Below are 18,469 nucleotides of genomic sequence, written 5' to 3'. Positions count from 1 at the left end.
CAGCGACATGCTCTCTCTCTCTCTCTCTCTCTCTCCCCCTCCCCTCCCCCTGCAGCCGCATACACACCATCAAGATTTCACATCATAATATTCAGCATACTGCCATAATTTCTGCTTTTAACTTTTTCACCTTGTCGAGAAGGAAACCCACCAATACCAGGAAACAGTCCAGCAAAAGGTCACACTGATTATTTATTGGCAACCTGCCAGCTGCGTGTGCGTGTGTGTGTGTGTGTGTGTGTGTGTGTGTGTGTGTGTGTGTGTGTGTGTGTGTGTGTGTGTGTGTGTGTGTGTGTGTGTTTACTGGAAGAACCTCTGAACGAAGGAGGTGGAGCCTTACGAACATCGAGGCTACTCACTGGAAACAACCTCCAGTAACCTGCCTCCACACGGACAGGAGCTCCTCGCCAGATATCACCACATTCCTCCGCTCAAGGAAAAACCCACACAGGGACCCTTTCTGGATTTTAATGCCTGAATTAATAATTTATCTAGCACTACTCTCGGGTAGTTTGGATATCTTATCCCCTTACGACGAGCGGCTGCGGCGCACGGTGGAAAATATCTACAAGGTAAGTTCAGACTGGGATCGGTTTTAAACAGTGAAGTCTGAGCGACACAAGTTCAGTACAAAAAGACAGAAAGAATGAGCGGTGAATATACCGATGTTTAATATGTTGTGTTCTGCACGGGATCCCGGTGCAGTGCAGCCTTGCCGGCATCCAGAGCCGAGCCGGGGCATATTGCTGGGCTGGAGCTGTAATATGTGGATTATCCTAATTCTGAATGGTGGATCGGCTTCATGAGCCTGGGCAGCCTATGGAGCCGCACCGTTATGGCGCCTCTCCCATAGCCCATGTTAACCACCGTCTCCCTGTCCCGTCAAAGCCTACTACTTTGTATCAGCCTGCAGCGATCAGCGCAGACGAGACGGGACACCTTAGTCACAGTGAAACTGGAGAATGGGGCCTCTGTGGCGCGGCTGCACAGGGAATAAGGGGTTGCTTATTGCGGGGGGAGAAAAAAAAAAAAAAAAAAAAAAAAAGCGCGCCGGTCTCATTCACAGCAGTGACCCCGTTTCTGAAATCCCCTGTTGCGGGACGCCCGATCGAAGACAATTGAAAGCAATCAGGATCCAGTTGCCGTCTGGCTGCGCGGTGCCGCTGCTGCTGCAGGAGATTCGCAGCGAGCCACAGCAGCGAGGATTAGTTTAAACTAAATATAACCGCCTGAAGCGCCTTGTGCATTTGTCTCAGTCACGGTGACTGCATTTCACGGGAGTGAGGCGCGTTGCGAAGCGGTTATTTATGCCCGTGCGTGTGACTGCTTATGGCTGCTTTTTATGAATGAGTGTAAAAACAGCACGCATTAATTGATGTGGCTCGCTTGTGCATGTGCATGGAGGTTGGGCTGCTAGGCTAATCCGTGCTCTCTGTGTTTCCCTGCAGCTGTGTTTAAGTGGTCTCTCCCAGCATCTCTCTGGATGCATCGGACTCCCCTGCCCCGGGGCCCTGGACCCGGTGTGTGACCCCCCCTCCCTCGCCCCTCTCTCCCTCTCCTTCCTCCCCTCCCTGCCCTGTCTCCCTTCCACCTGTTCTCCTTCACCCTCCTGCCCTGGGCCCCCTGCCTCTCAACCAGCAGGCAGAGGCAGGGGGCCATGGCGCCATGGTAACCCTCAGTCGACGGAGCCCCCTCGCCATGAGCAGCGGGACACCCCAAGAGGGCAGGGGTCAAGGGTCGAACGTTACCCCCCATCGATACAAGCCCTTCAGCTCGCACGCACACTACCAGCAGGTGAGTGACTGTGTGACTGTGTGACTGTGTATGCAAATCAGCAAAAGAGGAAGTGTTTCGGTGTAGTTGTGAACAGTGATTTATGTAATCCTGGCAGACATAATGACTTTTTTCCCCCTGATTTCCAGGTGATGTGTGCGCTGCGTAAGCTCCAAGAGAGTGGCTTTTACTGGGGGGCTGTCGGGGGTCGGGAGGCCAGCTCCCTGCTGCGCTCCGAACCCCCCGGGACCTTCCTGGTTCGGGACTCCTCCGACCACCGACACTTCTTCACCCTCTCTGTCCAGACGGCCCGTGGCACCAAGAACCTGCGCATCCACAGCGAGGGAGGGGGCTTCTTCTTGCAGCCCGACCCGCGCAGCACCCACGAGCCGCCGCAGTTCAGCTGTGTGCTGAAACTCATAGCGTTCTATATGGGGAAGGGGTCTGACGCTGGCGGGGAGAGGGACGGGGCTGCCGGGGGGCAAGCAGGAGGCACGGAGGTGAAAGGGGGGAGTGTGTATCTGATCCACACCGGAGGGGAGAGGGTTCCCTTGGAGTTGCTGCGGCCCCTCTCCTCCTCCCTGTCCTCCTTGCAGCACCTGTGCAGGCGGACCCTGAACAACAGAGGGCTGGGGGGGGTGGAGCACACCGAGCAGCTCCCACACACACTCAGAGACTTCCTGGAGGAGTACGATGCTCCCATATGACTGACAGGAACCGCACAGGTTCCACTGTAGACGGACTGGGCGCCTGGAAGCCAGAGCGCAGGCACACCAGTTCTCAGTGCGATTACGTGTGCCATCGGGAGCTGAGCCGAGCGATGGCCTCAGACGCCGTTCTCAGTTTCCCCCGAATCCGCCGAGCGCACGCTCGGTGAAGATGGACACAGAATCCACACAGAGCCTCCCCGCTGACCCGCGGGGCTGGGAAGAGGAAGAGGAAGCCCAGGCTTGGTCTGGGTAACCACGGATACCGTATCCATCCCACTTCCCAGAACTGACCGCTGGTCTGGTGGCAGATGAAACCCCCCCAGGTCAAAGGTCAAGGCTTGCTTTGACTGACTCAGACGCAGAGCAGAGCCTCGTAGAAGATTAACCCGATTGGTCGATTTTAACAACGGCGTGATCAATACGCCACAGTGATCCTTGTGGGTTTGGTTCACCCAAGAAGATGCCTCTTCTTCTCCTTCTCCCTCTCCCCCTCTCCTCTCCTCCTCTCCTCTCCTCTAACCTGACACTTGCAACACTTCGGATCAGTGGACAGAGAGAAAGAGAGCAAAGAACAGAAAGGCTTAGACTGAGAGAAAGAGGGAGGCGCCGGGGGAATAGGCAAAGTCCAAATGAGGGGCCCAATGCAGAGAAAGTGTTTGTTTGTGTCTCTGTGTGTGTGTACGTGTGTGTGTGTGTGTGTGTGTGTGTTTTCATGTGTTGCGGTGGCGCACACATTTCCATTGCTGCTTCCCAGCCAACATTGCCTCATAGAAGGGTGTGGGGGAGAAACACACACATGCAGGCACACAAACACACACACACACACACACACACACGCAAGCACATTTACACACAGGTATAAAGGCACAGAGGTAGGTTGTGTTACTCTGGGAACAAAGGAGAAAGAGCATCGCACAGCATCTTTTCTCATCCTCCTTTAATCTCTCTCTCTCTCCCTCTCCCTCTCTCCCTCTCTCTCTGTCTCTTTCGAGTACATATGCTGTGACAGTGACAGAAAGCAGACTGTTGTTACCGAGACAAAAGCCTTGGCAGAGGACCCAAGCAAACAGTAGATCTTATTTTTATCCTTCCTGGCTGAAAACACAACAACTACACTGTGAAGTGGAGTCCTTTAGGATGAGATGGGGTGGGGGTGGAGGCGGGGGGCTGGGATGACGGCAAGGATTGGAAGAAGGAGAAAAGAGAAGCGGGAAATAGGATTAGGAAAGGGAAATGCAGGGGGAGGAGGAGCAGGAGGAGGAGACATACTGGTATAGTGGAAAAAAAAAAAATAAAGCAACAGTGACATGATTAACGTCCTCGACTGATAGGCCTCACGCAGGATGCCGCTCCTGCAAACGCGAAGCCAGGTTTGCTCCTCGACAGTCACAATCCAGATTAGGATGCTGATTAGGAGCTGATTTCACAGACCAAATTACCCGGCTGAAATTTGCATGTGAGCGGGAAGCCGCACAGCGTGGGGCTACTCTTAACTCACGCAGTATTTCCTTTCCTCTTTATCCTCCGTCTTGGCCACCTCACTTCTTGGCGTTACAGTGTGTGTGTGTGCCTGTGTGTGTGTGTTTGTGTGCATGTGTGGCCGTACAAACAGTATCCTAAACTGCTCTCACCCCTTCCAGTTCTTATATCATGAAGGAGACAAGGATGTAGGAGACAAGGAGAGGAAAATGGAGGAAATGAACTGTGATGTAGACAATTCAAACCCTGCCGCAAAATCCCAGAAAAAAAGGTTTCTCACCTCATCTACCTTCCTTTGTTACCTCTGAACCGGGAGTGGACAAGTTTGTCGGATCCGCCTCTCTGAATGTCAAGGGAACACCAGTCTTCCCGATATGGTTCTTTCAAAAAAAAAAAAAAAAAAAAAAAAAAGAAGAAGAAAAATGAAAAAAAAAAAAAAGCCTTCTACAAAACCGACTTGGATTCGATCAAAACTGCTGCAGCGTTTTTGTACCGCCTGTATTTGAACAATGCTTCTGTTTACCTGTGATCTGTATGAGAGTGGTGATCATTTCACGTTGTACCCTGTCGTGATCGTCTGTGACCACTTGAAAAAGAGTGCAGAAAAAAAAAACAAAAAAAAAAAAAAAACAAACAGCGCAGCTTTGGTCCAATCCCAGTCTTTTATTTTAACACGTCAACATAACGTTCACATGTCACACACACACACGCACACACACTGATGGACCACGAGTGTATGTGAATCATTTGTCTTTTATAAAGACTGTCTCTCACACAGGCTGGCCACTAGTCTGGCAAATACAAGCTGTAAAATCTGAAATGAAACAAACAAACAAACAAACAAAAAAAGCATTACAAAAAAAAAAATGATGAACGTTGCACATATTTATATTTCTAAAATATTTCAATAATTTATATTAAAGAGCACTATTTTTACAAAAGCCAATGCGTTTCTCCCAGTGTGTTCTTTGCCTCCCTGTTTTCCCACCAGCAGAGTGAACATGCACCGAGCGGCCTCAGCTTACCGTTAATGTATTGTTTTGATATCTGTATTACAGCAACGCCCGGCCCACAAAGAGATTACTTATTAACAAAATGGGATTTCCTAGTTAAACAAAGAGGAGTTTATTCAGTCAGCGGGCGGTAGCTTTGCAAGACCTCAAATGCACACACACACACACACACACACACAGAACGAGAGAGAGAGAGAGAGAGCAAGGGGACGCATTCATACAGCTAAAACTACTGCAATCATCACTTCTCATTTTCTCCCCTTGCTAGAGCATTGTGGGTAAATTCCATAGTCATCAGTGAGTGTGTAAGAGAGGGAGGAGGGATGGGGGGTGGGGTGTGTGTGTGTGTGTGTGTGTGTGTGCGTGCGTGCAGGATTTTGCTATACTGTGTGTGAGCGTCTGCGCGTACGCCCTGCAGATGTACACAAAACACAGCAGCAACAAAGAGGGATTCCCAGAAAGGCACGGTTGTTTCTCACTCTCTCTCTCTCTCTCTCTCTCTCTCTCTCTCTCTCTCTCTCTCTCATCACACACACACACACACACACACACACGTTGACACAGCAGTCACTGTGCAGAAAGCTCACTTTGGGGGTGGATCTAACTGGAAAGGAATGCAGCGGGGTTTTATACATCCTGCCCGAGGGCCGGGGCCGAGCGAGGATGGTGTCCTCCTCTAGAGAGAGAGAGAGAGAGAGACAGGGCGAGAGAGAGACAGGGAGAGAGAGAGACCATGGATGTGTGTGTGTGTGTGTGTGTTTAAGGTCAAATAGGTGAAAGGGCCCACGTGGGAGAGATTTATGATGGTCTGTGGTTTAATAGTGTGCAGCCAGTAAGTGTGTGTGTGTGTGTGTGTGTGTGTGTGTGTAAGTAAGTAAGTAAGGTTGTTCTAACTAGATTGCTGGTGGTAAAAATTAAGCTTGGGGAGATCTCCTTCATTTTCCCTCTCCCCTTCATTAATTCTCTCTCTCTCGCTCTCTCTCTCCCCCTCTCGCTCATACACACACACACACACACACACACACACGGTTCCCATTCCCTGCATACCTTGTGTTCTGTCTGAGGCGGGCTTCCAGGAAAGAGGCACTTTAATTGAGTTGAGTTTTTACGGCTTGCCTGGTGTGACTGTGTGTACGAGAGAGGGCGAATGAGTGTCTTTGTGTCTGCGCTGTGTGCGTATGTGTACGTGTGTGTGTGTGAGAAAGAGAGAGATGGGGGACTCCGCTCGGAGGGGAACAGAATGAACGAGCAGAGCGACACCAGCCGAAGGATACGGGGCGGCGAGTTCAGGTGAAAAATTCAGAGAAAGAAAGACGTGAAACTGTGCAGCCGACGGTTTTCTGCTCCTAGAAGAGACCGTGACTGCCATCGCAATAACATTACACCATCAGTCACACACACACACACACACACATACACTCTTACACGCACCTGGCAACTAACAGCCAAACCACAGACACCTCTGTGGGAGCGAGATTACTATGTGTTCTGACAAAAACCCACGCTAGGATTGTTTAAGCCTTTGTCACAGGTAGAGGCTTCTGAGTACAGGCACTCAGAAAACAGAAAAAGTGACGTCGTTGTTTCTTGGTTCCTTATTTTGTTATGACACTTCCAGGAAAAATGTGTATGTGTGAGCATGTGTGTGTGTGTGTGTGTATGTGTGTGTGTGTGGGGGGGAGGGAGGGGTGACAGTATTGGTTTGAGTGCATGACTGAGTGGGCAACTGCGCACAAAAAAAAAAAAAAAAAATGACATTCAAGCGACAAAGAGAAATGATCGAGCTGTCGTCCCAAAATTCAACCAGAAAAATCCTGTTTCAGGCAGACACAGGCGCACACACACACACACGCAAACACAAACACACACTCACATTGTTTAAATAAGCCAGCTCAGAGTGACTCATTTTATGTTCCCCGTAGTTGTCTAGTTATTCATGCTGGAATATTAGGGCCTGAATGCTTCTCCTCTCTTGTGGATCTCACACACACACACACACACACACTCCTCGAGAGTCTTTCCACCCTGATTCATTTGGGTGATGATTTGCTGCGTCCAGCTCGACGGCTGTCAACAGCTTCTCGGCCAAACACAACTCCCCCGGCTCTCAAACAACTCCGCTTGGTTTTGGAACTTTTTTCTTTGACTTTTTTTCCCCCCAACTCTCGCCCCAAAACATTCTCCCCGAAGCGTCCCTCCGTCCCTCCTAGACTTAACCTTCATAGTTTTAATCCAGCATTTTATTTAAATGTGCAGGAAGTGTGCAATTGCAACTTGTGCAATGGAGTTGGTTTACATGCAAAAAAAAAAAAGTCCCCGAAAACCTCATCGGCGTTTGCCAGTCCCATCAGTGGGTTTTGCACATTACGAATGCATACTGCGCGGCCGAGCTTTGTTCAAACCCACAGAACTTTATTTTAAATTCCGGTGGAGATCGCAAGGTTTCCAAAGATACCAAACACGTCCTGCTGAATTACAGGGAAATGTGTATAAAATGATGCACAAGACATCTAAATGTTTTCTATTTGATGCAGTTAAGCAGCGATAAAGCATCTTGAGACTGAATACCTCACTCAGTGGAAGTGTGAACAAGCTTTAATAAAGTGTTGCAACCAGCAGATACACAGTATAGAAAAATAAAATCTTTTTTTTCTAACTTTGAAACTACTCCTGGGGCCGTTACGGGGGTAATTACAGTCCGAGGGGTTAAAAACTAAACACTGTTAATAGCCTATTTCGGATTTTCCTCGCTGAAAGCGCGCGCTGGATTCACGCCAGCGATAACAGCGACAAGCGCAGAAGGTGAAAGCATAAGAAAGGTTAGAAATATGCCCTGCAGCAAGCCACACTGGCTTTCCAGGAAGGGCCTTTGGTTTGCTGATTATTTCTTCCAGGAAGGGCTTTTGGTTGGCTGATCGGCGCTTATAGGAAAGATGTTTGGTTGGCCCATCAGCGGCAGTATTGTCACAGCCGCTTCTGATAAACCCAGAACAGCTTCCAGGAAACCAGAGATTTACCCTCCAGCATTCCATCATTCCTTCACCATCAGCATAGAGAGAGAGAGAGGGAGAGAGAGAGAGAGGGAGAGAGAGAGAGAGAGAGAGAGAGCAGAAGGGGTATAACAGGGACAAGAGATCAATAAAAACCATATGGGAAGCATACAGATTGTCAAATGCACTTGAAAACATGTGCGTGCATGTATGTGTGTGTGCATGTGCATATACACACAAGCACACACACACACACACACACCACAGGCTTTATCTGCACTGACCATCTTATTGACACATGCAGACACACACGCATACTCAAACCACAACATTTATCTGAGGTAACCAGCTGACTGACAGACACACACACACACACACATACACACACACACCCTTCAGCATTTATCGAAACAGAGCAGCGCACTGTGACTAACTTTTCACCAAAATCACTATTAAATATGTTTCCCATAACACCTGAATTACATAAAGGCTGGGTGTGCCAGCTATTACTGTAAATGTTTGCCTGGGAGGAGAGAAAAAAAAAAAAAAAACGAACGCAACGAACTCGGAGTTACCTGAAATGACCTGCAATGACCGGTGTGCTGTGAAAAGCACAAAACAGGTTCTAAAAGGTGTCTGCCGGGTGTTGTTGTTGCAGCCCGTGCCGGTGAACTTTCACTGTTTTTGTTCTCCCGGCGGAGTCGTGAGGCTGTGACGGAGCAGACGTGCGGCTCGGATGCCAAATGGTTTACTGTAACGGCGTGGAGTCGGACCAAAGCCTCCAGCACGGCTCAGGTGTCACTGTGTCCCCTCTGCCAGCAGCTGCACCGGCCTCTCTTGAACACACACACACACACACATACACATACTCAGACACACACATACTCAGACACAAGCGTATGCCCTCACACATGTAGTGAGTGAAGGGTTCTTATGGTCATATGACTGGCAACAGCCATTAACTAACCTGCCAATGCACATAATCCACATACAATATGCATATTCATGTGCACGCACTAACGCAGACACACACACACATTGCACATCTTGTTACTGCTGAGTGGGTAAATCGACAGCTAGAGGAAAAGTGTGTGGGCGGGTGTCAATCACAGGCTGTCAGTCAGCTGCATAATGAAGAGACGGCCGGCTCACATCAGACAGGCTCCACCGGCCTCGCCGTGTCCTTATCAGCGTGTTTTTCCATTGTGGTTTCTCATGATGGATAAAACTGTTAAATGCTGCTCGACTCGTCTCCTGCGGCTGAGGCCAAACGCGCTGCCAGTGTGTCGCTCCGGCAGGTGAAAACCTCAAATTATATGATGGCTTTTAAATGCTTTTCATGCCTTTTTTTTTTTTTAAAAGCCTTTTTGTTCTGTATCAAAGGGAAAAAAATGCTTGATGGAAGCAGCAAATGTTGAATAAAATCCAAACGATGCCACTAAGACGCTGCACGCTCGCTTGAGGTGGCTAAACTCTCTATTCAGTAAAAACAAAATGTGGGAATTTGTGATGGAAATGTATTTGCTGAATAAAACAGGACTTCATCACGTGACTGGCTGCTCATTTGAGTATTTTCTTGCCATTGAATGTTTTATGGAAATGCAGAGTGAGGCTGACTCGCTGATAGGTTAGTCCATGTTTTTTTTTTTTTTTCTTTTTGCCAGTTGAGTCTAAACGATCCTCACTTCAGCTGACTCTTTGCAATGTTTTAAAATACTTCTTCAGGTCATCTTCACGAAACAGTTCCTTATACAGAATCTGTAGGTGAGGGACAATCAGGGGCGTCCTGGTTTCTATTGCCGTTGTAGTCCGAGTCAGTCTGTTTTTTGTATTTGTATTGTTATTTCGCAGTGTGTTTGTAGTCCAAAGGCAAAAAGTCGGTGTGGGGAGCGAAAGAGGTGAAGGAAATGTTGTCTCGACCTAAAACACCTACAAAAATATGTTTGCGCCCCGTGAGGAACAGTAAAGGAAACAGAAATGGTTTTCTGCTTGCTGCACCGGAAAACTCAGAATAATAGGATGTCGCCTCCGCAGACTAAACTGTCATCAGACACTGGCTCTTGGGTTCTGAGATTGACCTTTGGCTCCACCAAAAGTGTAGCCGGGAGGTTTTTGATTGACAGCAGCTTTATGTTCTCACTAATGACCGGAGGGATTATTGCCAGGCTGCTCTGCTTCGCTTTGACACGGCTCCAACTGGACTGGACCACTCTGAACTACTGACCTGCGATCACCCCACATCACCACCGACAACATAAAAACAAATACCACTATTCCCGCTTATTAGTCAGTGTGTGTGTGCGTGTGTGTGTGTGCATTTGTGCATGTTTAATCGGTTTACCCCTCAGAGAACAGCCCCCTCATTAAAGACAAATAACCACTGCTGGCTTCACATTCTCTGTTTACTGCAAAAGGTGTCATTTAGACACAAACACACACACACACACACACACACACACACACACACACACACACACACACACTCTGGCTCCCCTCTCTGTTTCCAGTGTGCAGGGTCGCCTTCGTTCCCGTAAGCAGAAACAGGGGGTCCGCTGTGTGCACCCAGACTACGACAAGCATCTGACTGCGAGAGCCAATCAGAGAGCGGCATGGACTCTGAGCCCCAAAGTAGCGCTCGCTGGTTTATAGGGCTCCACTTCAGAGAAGTCACATGACTTCCCAGAGAGAGAGAGAGAGAGAGAGGAGAGAGAGAGGAGAGGGCAATCTGGGAGAGAGGAGGAAGAGGAGGAGGAGGACTGAAAAGAGGGTCAGGAGGGTGACAGGACTGCTGCGAGAGGTGAATTGAGGGTCTGGTAAATGGATGAGGGAGAGGAAGGGCAGAAAAAGGAGGCACAAAATAAATAAATAAAAGGAGACGCCGCTGTTCTCGGAACTGGAGTTGTGCAGCTTGGTCACGGTCTATAATTACAGCTGAATGAACAGCAGGGGAAAATGATAAATTGGCGAGTGAGAGGATAAGTGAATGACTGGATGAATGAAGGACGAGATGAATGGGTGTAAACAGGCAGTGGTGGTTGCAGCGGACTGTCCCAGTGGGTAACCTTGATGGACTGGTAAACACATGTGCTGAGTGCCAGGACCGGCTCACACTCTCACACTTTCCCTCTGACTACCAAACTCAGAGGACTACCCTCACTCTGCCTGGGAAAAAAGGAAAAGAAAGACAAGTTTACATTGCTAACCCCCCCCCAGCTTCGTCAGAGCAGTGTGTGTGTGTACATACATACATATGTGTGTGTGTGTGTGTGTGTGTGTGTGTGTGAAGGAGAGCATGTGTATATGGGCCATGACATATGGGGGGGTTAGTGTGAAATGTGAAACAGATGTTTTGCCCTTGTTCCTGAGGCACTGATGTCGACACCTCTCCACTCAATGGGGACGTGTTTGTGTGTGTGTGTGTGTGTGTGTGAGAAAGAGAGAGAGAGGCTGTGTGTGTGTGTGTGTGTGTGTATTAAATACCTTATTTGAGGGAGGGCTTCCCATAAACACCTGTTTTGTTCCGGGTAATATGTGTCGTCATGGTGAAGAAATGATGGCTTCAGTGAAAGAGGAGAGGGGGGGCAAGAGAGAGAGAGAGAGAGGGAGAGAGAGAGAGAGCGCGCGTGAGAGAGGGAGAGAGGGATCACCTCCATTCCCTGCGTCTGTGAAAGAGAAGAGCTCATCTGGGATGAACACATTCGTTCATTCATTCGCTCGTCTATTTTCAGCCCAGTGGGTTTATGGTTATTGGAAAGGCGTTGCCGTCTCGCTCCTTCCCAGAAGGAGTCAATATTTCTCCCTCTCCTTCGTTTCTCCCCTCTCTCTCACTCTCTCTCTCTCTCTCTATCCCTCTTTTGCTCATTTTCACTAACTCAATATTTTCTCCAAAACGCTGCTTGCTCTCCCTCTGCACAAGAGGCATGGAATGCTGGAAGGCGTTTGCGAAACAAGAGACACACAGAAAACACACACACACACACACACACACAAACACACAAAGCAAAATGTACACACACTTGCACACAAGCCCCAAAGTGTGTGCCAAAGTGTGAGGTTACGGAACGTGATGCCAACAGTGCTCCCGGAAACCCTCGTGCTCAGGATATCTGCCCTGTTCCTCGGTCTTATCGCAGAGATCCATGCTCCTGTCTCGCTTACCCATGCATCTTTATCTCCTCTCCTCTCACAGCTGTCTGGGGACCAACTGTGGCCTTTTATGATGCTGATGTTTGCTAATGAGTTTTAATGATGACTTGTTATGGCTCATAAAAAAAAAAAAACCTAGCTCCGTTACTGGCAATATTAACCTTTAATTACAGTACTATGTGGTCGTGATAACACACACTCTCTCGCTTTCTATCTCTCTCTGTCTCTCTCTTGCACACACACACAGACACAGGTTTGACAGATTAAAATCGAGCAAGGTAGTATACATGTGGGGGAGAGAGAGAGAGAGAGAGAGAGAGAGAGTGCTCTTTCCTCTCACTGCCTAATCTCAGTCCACAGCAGATACAATTCCCACAAGCGCTCGCCTCCAAATATTGACTCAGTACCAGAGTCATGTGAGAACTGGGGCTTTATGGATGACAAAAAAGAAGAGGACAAGTTAGGACACATCCAGTTTTGGTTGGGCCTGGTCCCGTGGCCTCATCATGCCATGTGTATGAGTGTGTGTGTGTGTGTGCATGTCGGGCTGGGGGGGTCCTGCCCTCATCACTCTCTCTGTCTACAATGAGCTAAATGGATTAATGGGTGAGGCCTGGTTAGATTTAGCCTCGGGGTTTCAGCCCAGCGATAAAGGCCAGGCCAAAAGCGGCTGTGTGTGTGACCCTCAAGGAATCTAGGGGTGTCATGGCTATTTCAGAGCGCCAGCGGCAACGACCAAGTGTAAACATGCACCATACACACACACACACACACACACTGGCACAGATGCACCGACATGTATGCACACATTACAGGCTTTACTCACTCATAATCTGTAGTGTTGCACTCTAAATACCCAAAAAAAGCAACTGTATTCTGCTATGTTGCCTAAAATAAAACATATTGTGAGCTCAGATACTGATTAAAAATGAGAGGATGACTTGTGATAAAACTTTTAAAATGAGAAACTCGAGTGGACACATGTTGGCCTGGGAGAAATTGTACAAATCTGACATCTGATGATTTTCTGAACTTTTTTTTCACTTTTTTAAAATATATACATAAATGTAGCTTAAACACAGCAAGTAACTGAGTGAAGAGCAAACATCAGTGGGATTGTGTAATCCGCTGGATTATGCTGCAGTTCTGATGAGTAATTGAAATGGAACATAGTTTTACCCACTTAAACTCTGCTTTCCCCTTAAATTTCACCTTAAGTCAGATTGTTTCACAAACATCTGCCGGTTGCAGCTTCATTGAAGCAGCATCACACTTACATTGAGTGAAATATTCAAACCCAAGTTGCCCTTGTTTTATGGCTGCAGCATCACATCACATAGAAAATATTTAGATGTCTAGTGTATCATTTTATACGCATTTTCCGGTGATTCTGCAGGATGTATTTGGCATCTTTGGAAAGCTTGGGTTTTTTTCTAATGAAAAAGTCACCAGTGGCTGAACAGCTTTTACTAATAACCTACACTACTTGTGGTTTGAATGACTGCTGTGGTAATTTTGGAGCACAGCTGACATTTGTTTTGATTATGGCGCCACCTTGAGGTTCGCACTGGCCTGTGCAGTTTGTTGAAGGCTGATCTGTCATCCATTAAACAGTCTGAGTCAATGATTATCGATGGAACGATCCAAAGTTTGCCAAATACATGCGCATGGATTAGCTATCTAGATTGATGCAGTCTGAACCTCAGATGATCATCTCTGTTATGTCGGCGGTTTGCACGGGTGAAGACGGATCTTCTCGGACTGGCATGCTGTAAACAGAGACTTGGAGGTGACGTGTGGCTGAGCTCCTGGATGACAGCAGGATAACTTCGACTCAGCTGGTTTGAACATAGACAGGGTCACTCAGCATGGCTTTGCCCCCTTTGTCATTCTCTGTACGGGCTCTGCTGCTCTCCGTGACCCGTGGAGGTGTTTTCTCTCCACGTGGCTCCACACGGTCCTACTGGAAACACGGTGACCCCACGGAGGAGAGGGGGGGCAACGTCCGGGTGGTGGACCTCCGGAGCGACACGGTGACCCGACCAGGGCCGGCGATGCGCCGTGCCATGGCAGAGGCCGAGGTCGGGGACGATGTGATGGGGGAAGACCCGACAGTGAACGGTCAGAGCTGGGCCGGGGTGTGTGTGTGTGTGTGTGTGTGTGTGTGTGTGTCCCACTGCAAAAAAGTATGATAAGGTCACTATAGCATTGTAAAACAGAGGAATGCTGCCAAATAATGCCCCTCTAACTTTTGCTTGTTTTCTGCATGAGACTGTATGCACGCTCAGGCTGAGCAATATATCCATATTATATCAATATCACGATATGAGCCTATATACTAGACTTCACATCTCAGAGTATTGCGATATGACATGTGTTGCCTTTTACTGGTTTTAAAGGCTGCAACACAATAAAGGGACTTTTGTTGTCTAATATATGCCTTTACCTACTTAGTTATTATATATGTATTACAGATGATTATTTATCAAAAATCACCAAAGGTCATTCACACAGTGTTGATATTGAGGTATTTGGTTGAAAATATTGTGATGTTTAATTTTTGTCCGTATTGCCCCGCTCTAATGCATGCACACCTTTATGTGTGTTAGTTCATGTTTCATATATGTTGTGTTTTTGCACCGTGTTGTGCAGAGCTGCAGAAAATGGCAGCTGATATGTTTGGGATGGAGGCAGCTCTGTTTGTCCCATCTGGAACCATGGGCAACCTCATTGCAGGTGAGCCGTCAGACTGTAGGTGTACCTTAAACATCTGTGCCACTTTCTGGATTTAATGGTCCTGATGTGTGCATGCTGTTTTTTGCATTTTGTTGTTCAGTGATGGTGCACTGCAGGGAGAGGGGCGATGAGATGATTGTGGGCGATCTGTCCCACATACACATCTATGAACAAGGAGGCTGTGCCCAGGTGGGTGTTAACTGAGCACCACATCCTGTCACAAATTCAGTTTAGGACTGTTCAATGAGTGTGTGTGTGTGTGTGTGTTTCCGCTGACACAGCTGGCTGGTGTCCACGCCACCACGGTGACCAACCTGCCTGATGGGACATTTGACCTGAAGCAATTGGAGTCGAAGATCCGCCACGGTTACCCCGACCCCCACTACCCCCGCTCACGCCTCATATGTGTGGAGAACACACACAACATACAGGGAGGCCGCGTTCTGCCTCTGCCCTTCCTGCAGGAGGTGTGTGTGTGTGAAGATGGGGTTCTGTTGTACATCAGGGCACCATGTCTTACTTTTTATGTTGATAGTAACACCTATATGTATCACGATAACACTCATTGTGTTTATTTGTCAAGATCTGATGTGTGCAGCGTTGTCCCAAACAACACCCTAAACATTCAAATGACATCTTCTTTTGTAAATTACACATGTAACTAATGGTTCATTAACAGCAACCTTTGACAAATGCGTCAGTTTTAGTGGATTTTACTAAATGTATCGTCTTTCCAAAGGTGCGAGCTATTGCTGACAAATACAACTTGGCGGTTCACATGGATGGAGCCCGGGTGATGAACTCCGCCATAGCCCAGGGAGTGTCTCCATCCACCATACTGCAGCACACACACACCGCCAGTGTGTGCTTATCCAAGGTGAAACTGCAAGGCACACAAACACACACACGCCCACTCACACACACACACGTCTCAGAGCATTATCAGGAGTGTTTGACCTTTGTTATTTCAGAAAAACGCCCTTCTTGCAAGATGCGTCTCTTTTATGATCTTTGAGACGATCCAGCTGAATATCTTGAGTGTGTTTATTGTCTGTGTAACTTGATCGCTGTGTACTCATTAATTTCCCCTCCTTTATGTTGTTTAACCTTTATTTTAACCAAGTATTGCTACTGAAATTCACAATCGTTTTGCAAGAGAGTCCTTGCCAAGAAAACAGCAATAAGACTAATAAAAAACAGTAGCAGATCAGCATAATAAAACAACATACACAAGCAGAAAAATAGTCCAAGTCATGCAACAAAGAGACATAAAAGCAACATTTTCGGTGGTTTCCACTGGTGTGAGCTGTCTGGGTGTGTAACAGGGTTTGGGAGCCCCTGTGGGGTCCATACTCGCTGGGCCGCGAGACTTCATATCCCGGGCGCTGCGGTGCCGTAAAGCCCTGGGTGGCGGGATGCGGCAGGCTGGAATACTGGCAGCAGCGGGCAAAGTGTCCTTAGGGAAGATGGTGGGGAGACTGCAGGAGGACCACCACAATGCAAAGACCTTCGCTCAAGGTGAATATGCCATGTTTCTGGTTTGGCATAAGCAGTACCTGCAGCTTTGTGAGGGAACTATCCAGTGACTGTGCTGCTTGTCTGTCTCCCAGCTCTCCTGCAGTGTGACCCTCCTCTGTGCACTGTGGACATGTCCACTGTGGAGACGAACATCCTGCGTTTCCTTGTGCAGGACCCCAGGCTGAGTCCCGCAGAGCTGTGTGAACGCATGGCCCAGGTTGGCGAGGGAGAGGAGGCCGCGCTGGGACAGGGGGTACGAGTTCTCATGTTCCCTCATTTTGCAAACTCGGTGCGGGCAGTGTGGCACCTTGGGATCTCTGTGGAGGACACCCAGCTCGCCATCCAGAAACTACAGTTTGTGGCTCGTCAGTTTTCACGTGAAAAGCGTTAAGGGGCCCGTCAACAAAAGCCTGACGCTGCTTAAGACATGTGATCATGAAAAAAAAAAGTTACAGATCTAGAAACACTCAGGAATCTGAAAGACAGGCAACACAGCTAGTGGCCACTTTAACTCTAATTCAGTTGTATAATTTTAATTCATTAAATCTTACAAACTATGTCTCTTATTGTAGTTTTTTCTTCCATTTGTTTGATTGTGAAACAGTCAGTTTTAGCACCTGTTTGGTTTGGTTTGTTTAGTTACACATATAAGAAACTTTATTTAAAAAAAACAAAAAACAAAATAAAATTAACAGGGAAGTGCGAGAGGAAACTGCCTAAAAACTTTCAAGGGGTTTGAAAAGTGGCATTCATACCAATAATTAAAAAAAAAAAAAGAAAAAGAAAAAAAGAAACATAATATGGCATAACACTTTGGCAACAATGCATCCCATAAATACCCATCTATTACACAAGTGTAATGAATTAAGTCATAAGACACTCACAAATACACTCACGTGTGCACACACATCAAGAACACACACTCATTAGACATGCAGATATGCCCAACCTATCATTAACAGAGTATACACACACATGATGAGGCTTATAATTTCCACAAGACAAGAAAGATAAAGTAAGCACAAATAATTTGAAAAAATGATAGAAAAAAGGGGGGAAAAGGCAGTTTTCATAATAGGCCTTTGGACTTGGAAAACTGATTTGGTTTAACCCGGCTTAAATAAATAGGCAGTCCAGATGGAAAATATTGATTGGTTAGGAGAAGTGACTTCAGGGCTCTTTTAAAGACAAACTCGAGTAAATATGTAATGTAAAATGTTCTTTGGATTTTTTGGGGGATTATTTTATTCATGCAGCTGGTTACTTGGATCATGTAAGATTTAAAAAAAAAAAAAAAAAACAGCATATTTGCTGCACACCTTTGCTCTCAGTGATGGCACGTTGTACCACCAGGACGCACGAACTTGATAAACAGACCTTTTGGCCAGCTGTATATGACTGTAAATCATTGCACACATTGGTATTGTTTACAATGAAACAGATAATTTGGTCATTGCGGTTGATGAGTGACTCAGATTTGGAGAATTCCTTTGTTTTTGCATTGATTATGGTCAAATATACTAAACTGGGTACGTCAGCTACAACAACAAGGAGGTCTAAGGAGTAAGTATGAAATTGATAATTACATTATTTGCAAAAATATGTCATTAAAAATTGTGGTAAGAGTTCTTTTTAAGCAGCTGTTAACACATAAATCAATCTGGAGATGGTTCACTTGACTTGAAAAACACCTGAAGGACACCTGGTTGAAGAAACAGCGGCTGAGAAGAAAGTTTTCACAACCTGTTACTGTTAGTGCCTGTCTCTGAAGACGGGCTTTGTCTCTTTGGCATCGATATGGTGATTTAACCTTTAAAGACCACAAGAGGGCACTGTCGGATCAGATCAGGACATCAGGACTAAGCCATCGACCACAGCATTATTATGCGCTACAGTATGAGTAGCAGCGATGATAAATAATTGTTTAAACTGTATTATTTCCTAATGTAGAGCTTTATGGGTATAGTGAAAGGGGGAAAAGGAGGATACTGCCACACAAAACGTTTGGCAGCGGTGGGATTCGAACCCACGCCATCGAAATGACTGGAGCCTAAATCCAGCGCCTTAGACCACTCGGCCACGCTACCATACAACCAGCTTCATC

General features: G+C 47.1%; 2 protein-coding genes and 1 non-coding gene across 4 annotated transcripts; 2 read left to right on the top strand and 1 right to left on the bottom strand.

Annotated features, from left to right (window-relative positions):
• The first annotated feature begins 343 nt into the window (after window positions 1-343).
• Window positions 344-4,817, top strand: LOC115377937 (suppressor of cytokine signaling 3-like). 2 transcript variants are annotated; one of them, XM_030078016.1, is made up of 3 exons: window positions 344-572; window positions 1,449-1,794; window positions 1,923-4,817. In XM_030078016.1, exons 2-3 carry the CDS (start codon window positions 1,666-1,668, stop codon window positions 2,478-2,480), a joined length of 687 nt encoding a protein of 228 aa, XP_029933876.1. In that variant the 5' UTR covers window positions 344-572; window positions 1,449-1,665; the 3' UTR covers window positions 2,481-4,817. The 2 variants fall into 2 exon arrangements, with proteins under 2 accessions (XP_029933876.1, XP_029933877.1); XM_030078017.1 differs by lacking the exon at window positions 344-572 and adding an exon at window positions 630-1,313.
• Window positions 4,818-13,741: 8,924 nt separating this feature from the next.
• On the top strand, window positions 13,742-16,924 carry tha1 (threonine aldolase 1). The gene is made up of 7 exons (XM_030077126.1): window positions 13,742-14,232; window positions 14,764-14,847; window positions 14,948-15,036; window positions 15,129-15,314; window positions 15,587-15,724; window positions 16,173-16,365; window positions 16,458-16,924. The coding sequence occupies exons 1-7, from the start codon at window positions 13,980-13,982 to the stop codon at window positions 16,754-16,756; spliced, it is 1,242 nt and encodes a 413-aa protein (XP_029932986.1). The 5' UTR covers window positions 13,742-13,979; the 3' UTR covers window positions 16,757-16,924.
• A 1,446-nt stretch (window positions 16,925-18,370) lies between these two features.
• trnal-uag (transfer RNA leucine (anticodon UAG)) lies at window positions 18,371-18,452 on the bottom strand. Its single transcript has one exon. It is a non-coding gene; the product is annotated as a tRNA-Leu (tRNA).
• Window positions 18,453-18,469: the final 17 nt, after the last annotated feature.

This window comes from Myripristis murdjan, chromosome 19 (genome assembly GCF_902150065.1).
Source record: "Myripristis murdjan chromosome 19, fMyrMur1.1, whole genome shotgun sequence".
NCBI lineage: Eukaryota > Metazoa > Chordata > Actinopteri > Holocentriformes > Holocentridae > Myripristis > Myripristis murdjan.
This window is presented reverse-complemented; position numbering and strand designations above follow the sequence as displayed.

What these genes read in the sequence shown, in the direction of transcription:
- tha1 (XM_030077126.1), top strand. Translation starts at nt 13,980, where the DNA reads ATGGCTTTGCCCCCTTTGTCATTCTCTGTACGGGCTCTGCTGCTCTCC. An exon ending in CATGGGCAACCTCATTGCAG is followed by an intron (nt 14,848 to 14,947) that starts GTGAGCCGTCAG and finishes TTTGTTGTTCAG; the next exon opens with TGATGGTGCACTGCAGGGAG. An exon ending in CTCTGCCCTTCCTGCAGGAG is followed by an intron (nt 15,315 to 15,586) that starts GTGTGTGTGTGT and finishes GTCTTTCCAAAG; the next exon opens with GTGCGAGCTATTGCTGACAA.
- LOC115377937 (XM_030078016.1), top strand. Translation starts at nt 1,666, where the DNA reads ATGGTAACCCTCAGTCGACGGAGCCCCCTCGCCATGAGCAGCGGGACA. An exon ending in CGCACGCACACTACCAGCAG is followed by an intron (nt 1,795 to 1,922) that starts GTGAGTGACTGT and finishes CCTGATTTCCAG; the next exon opens with GTGATGTGTGCGCTGCGTAA.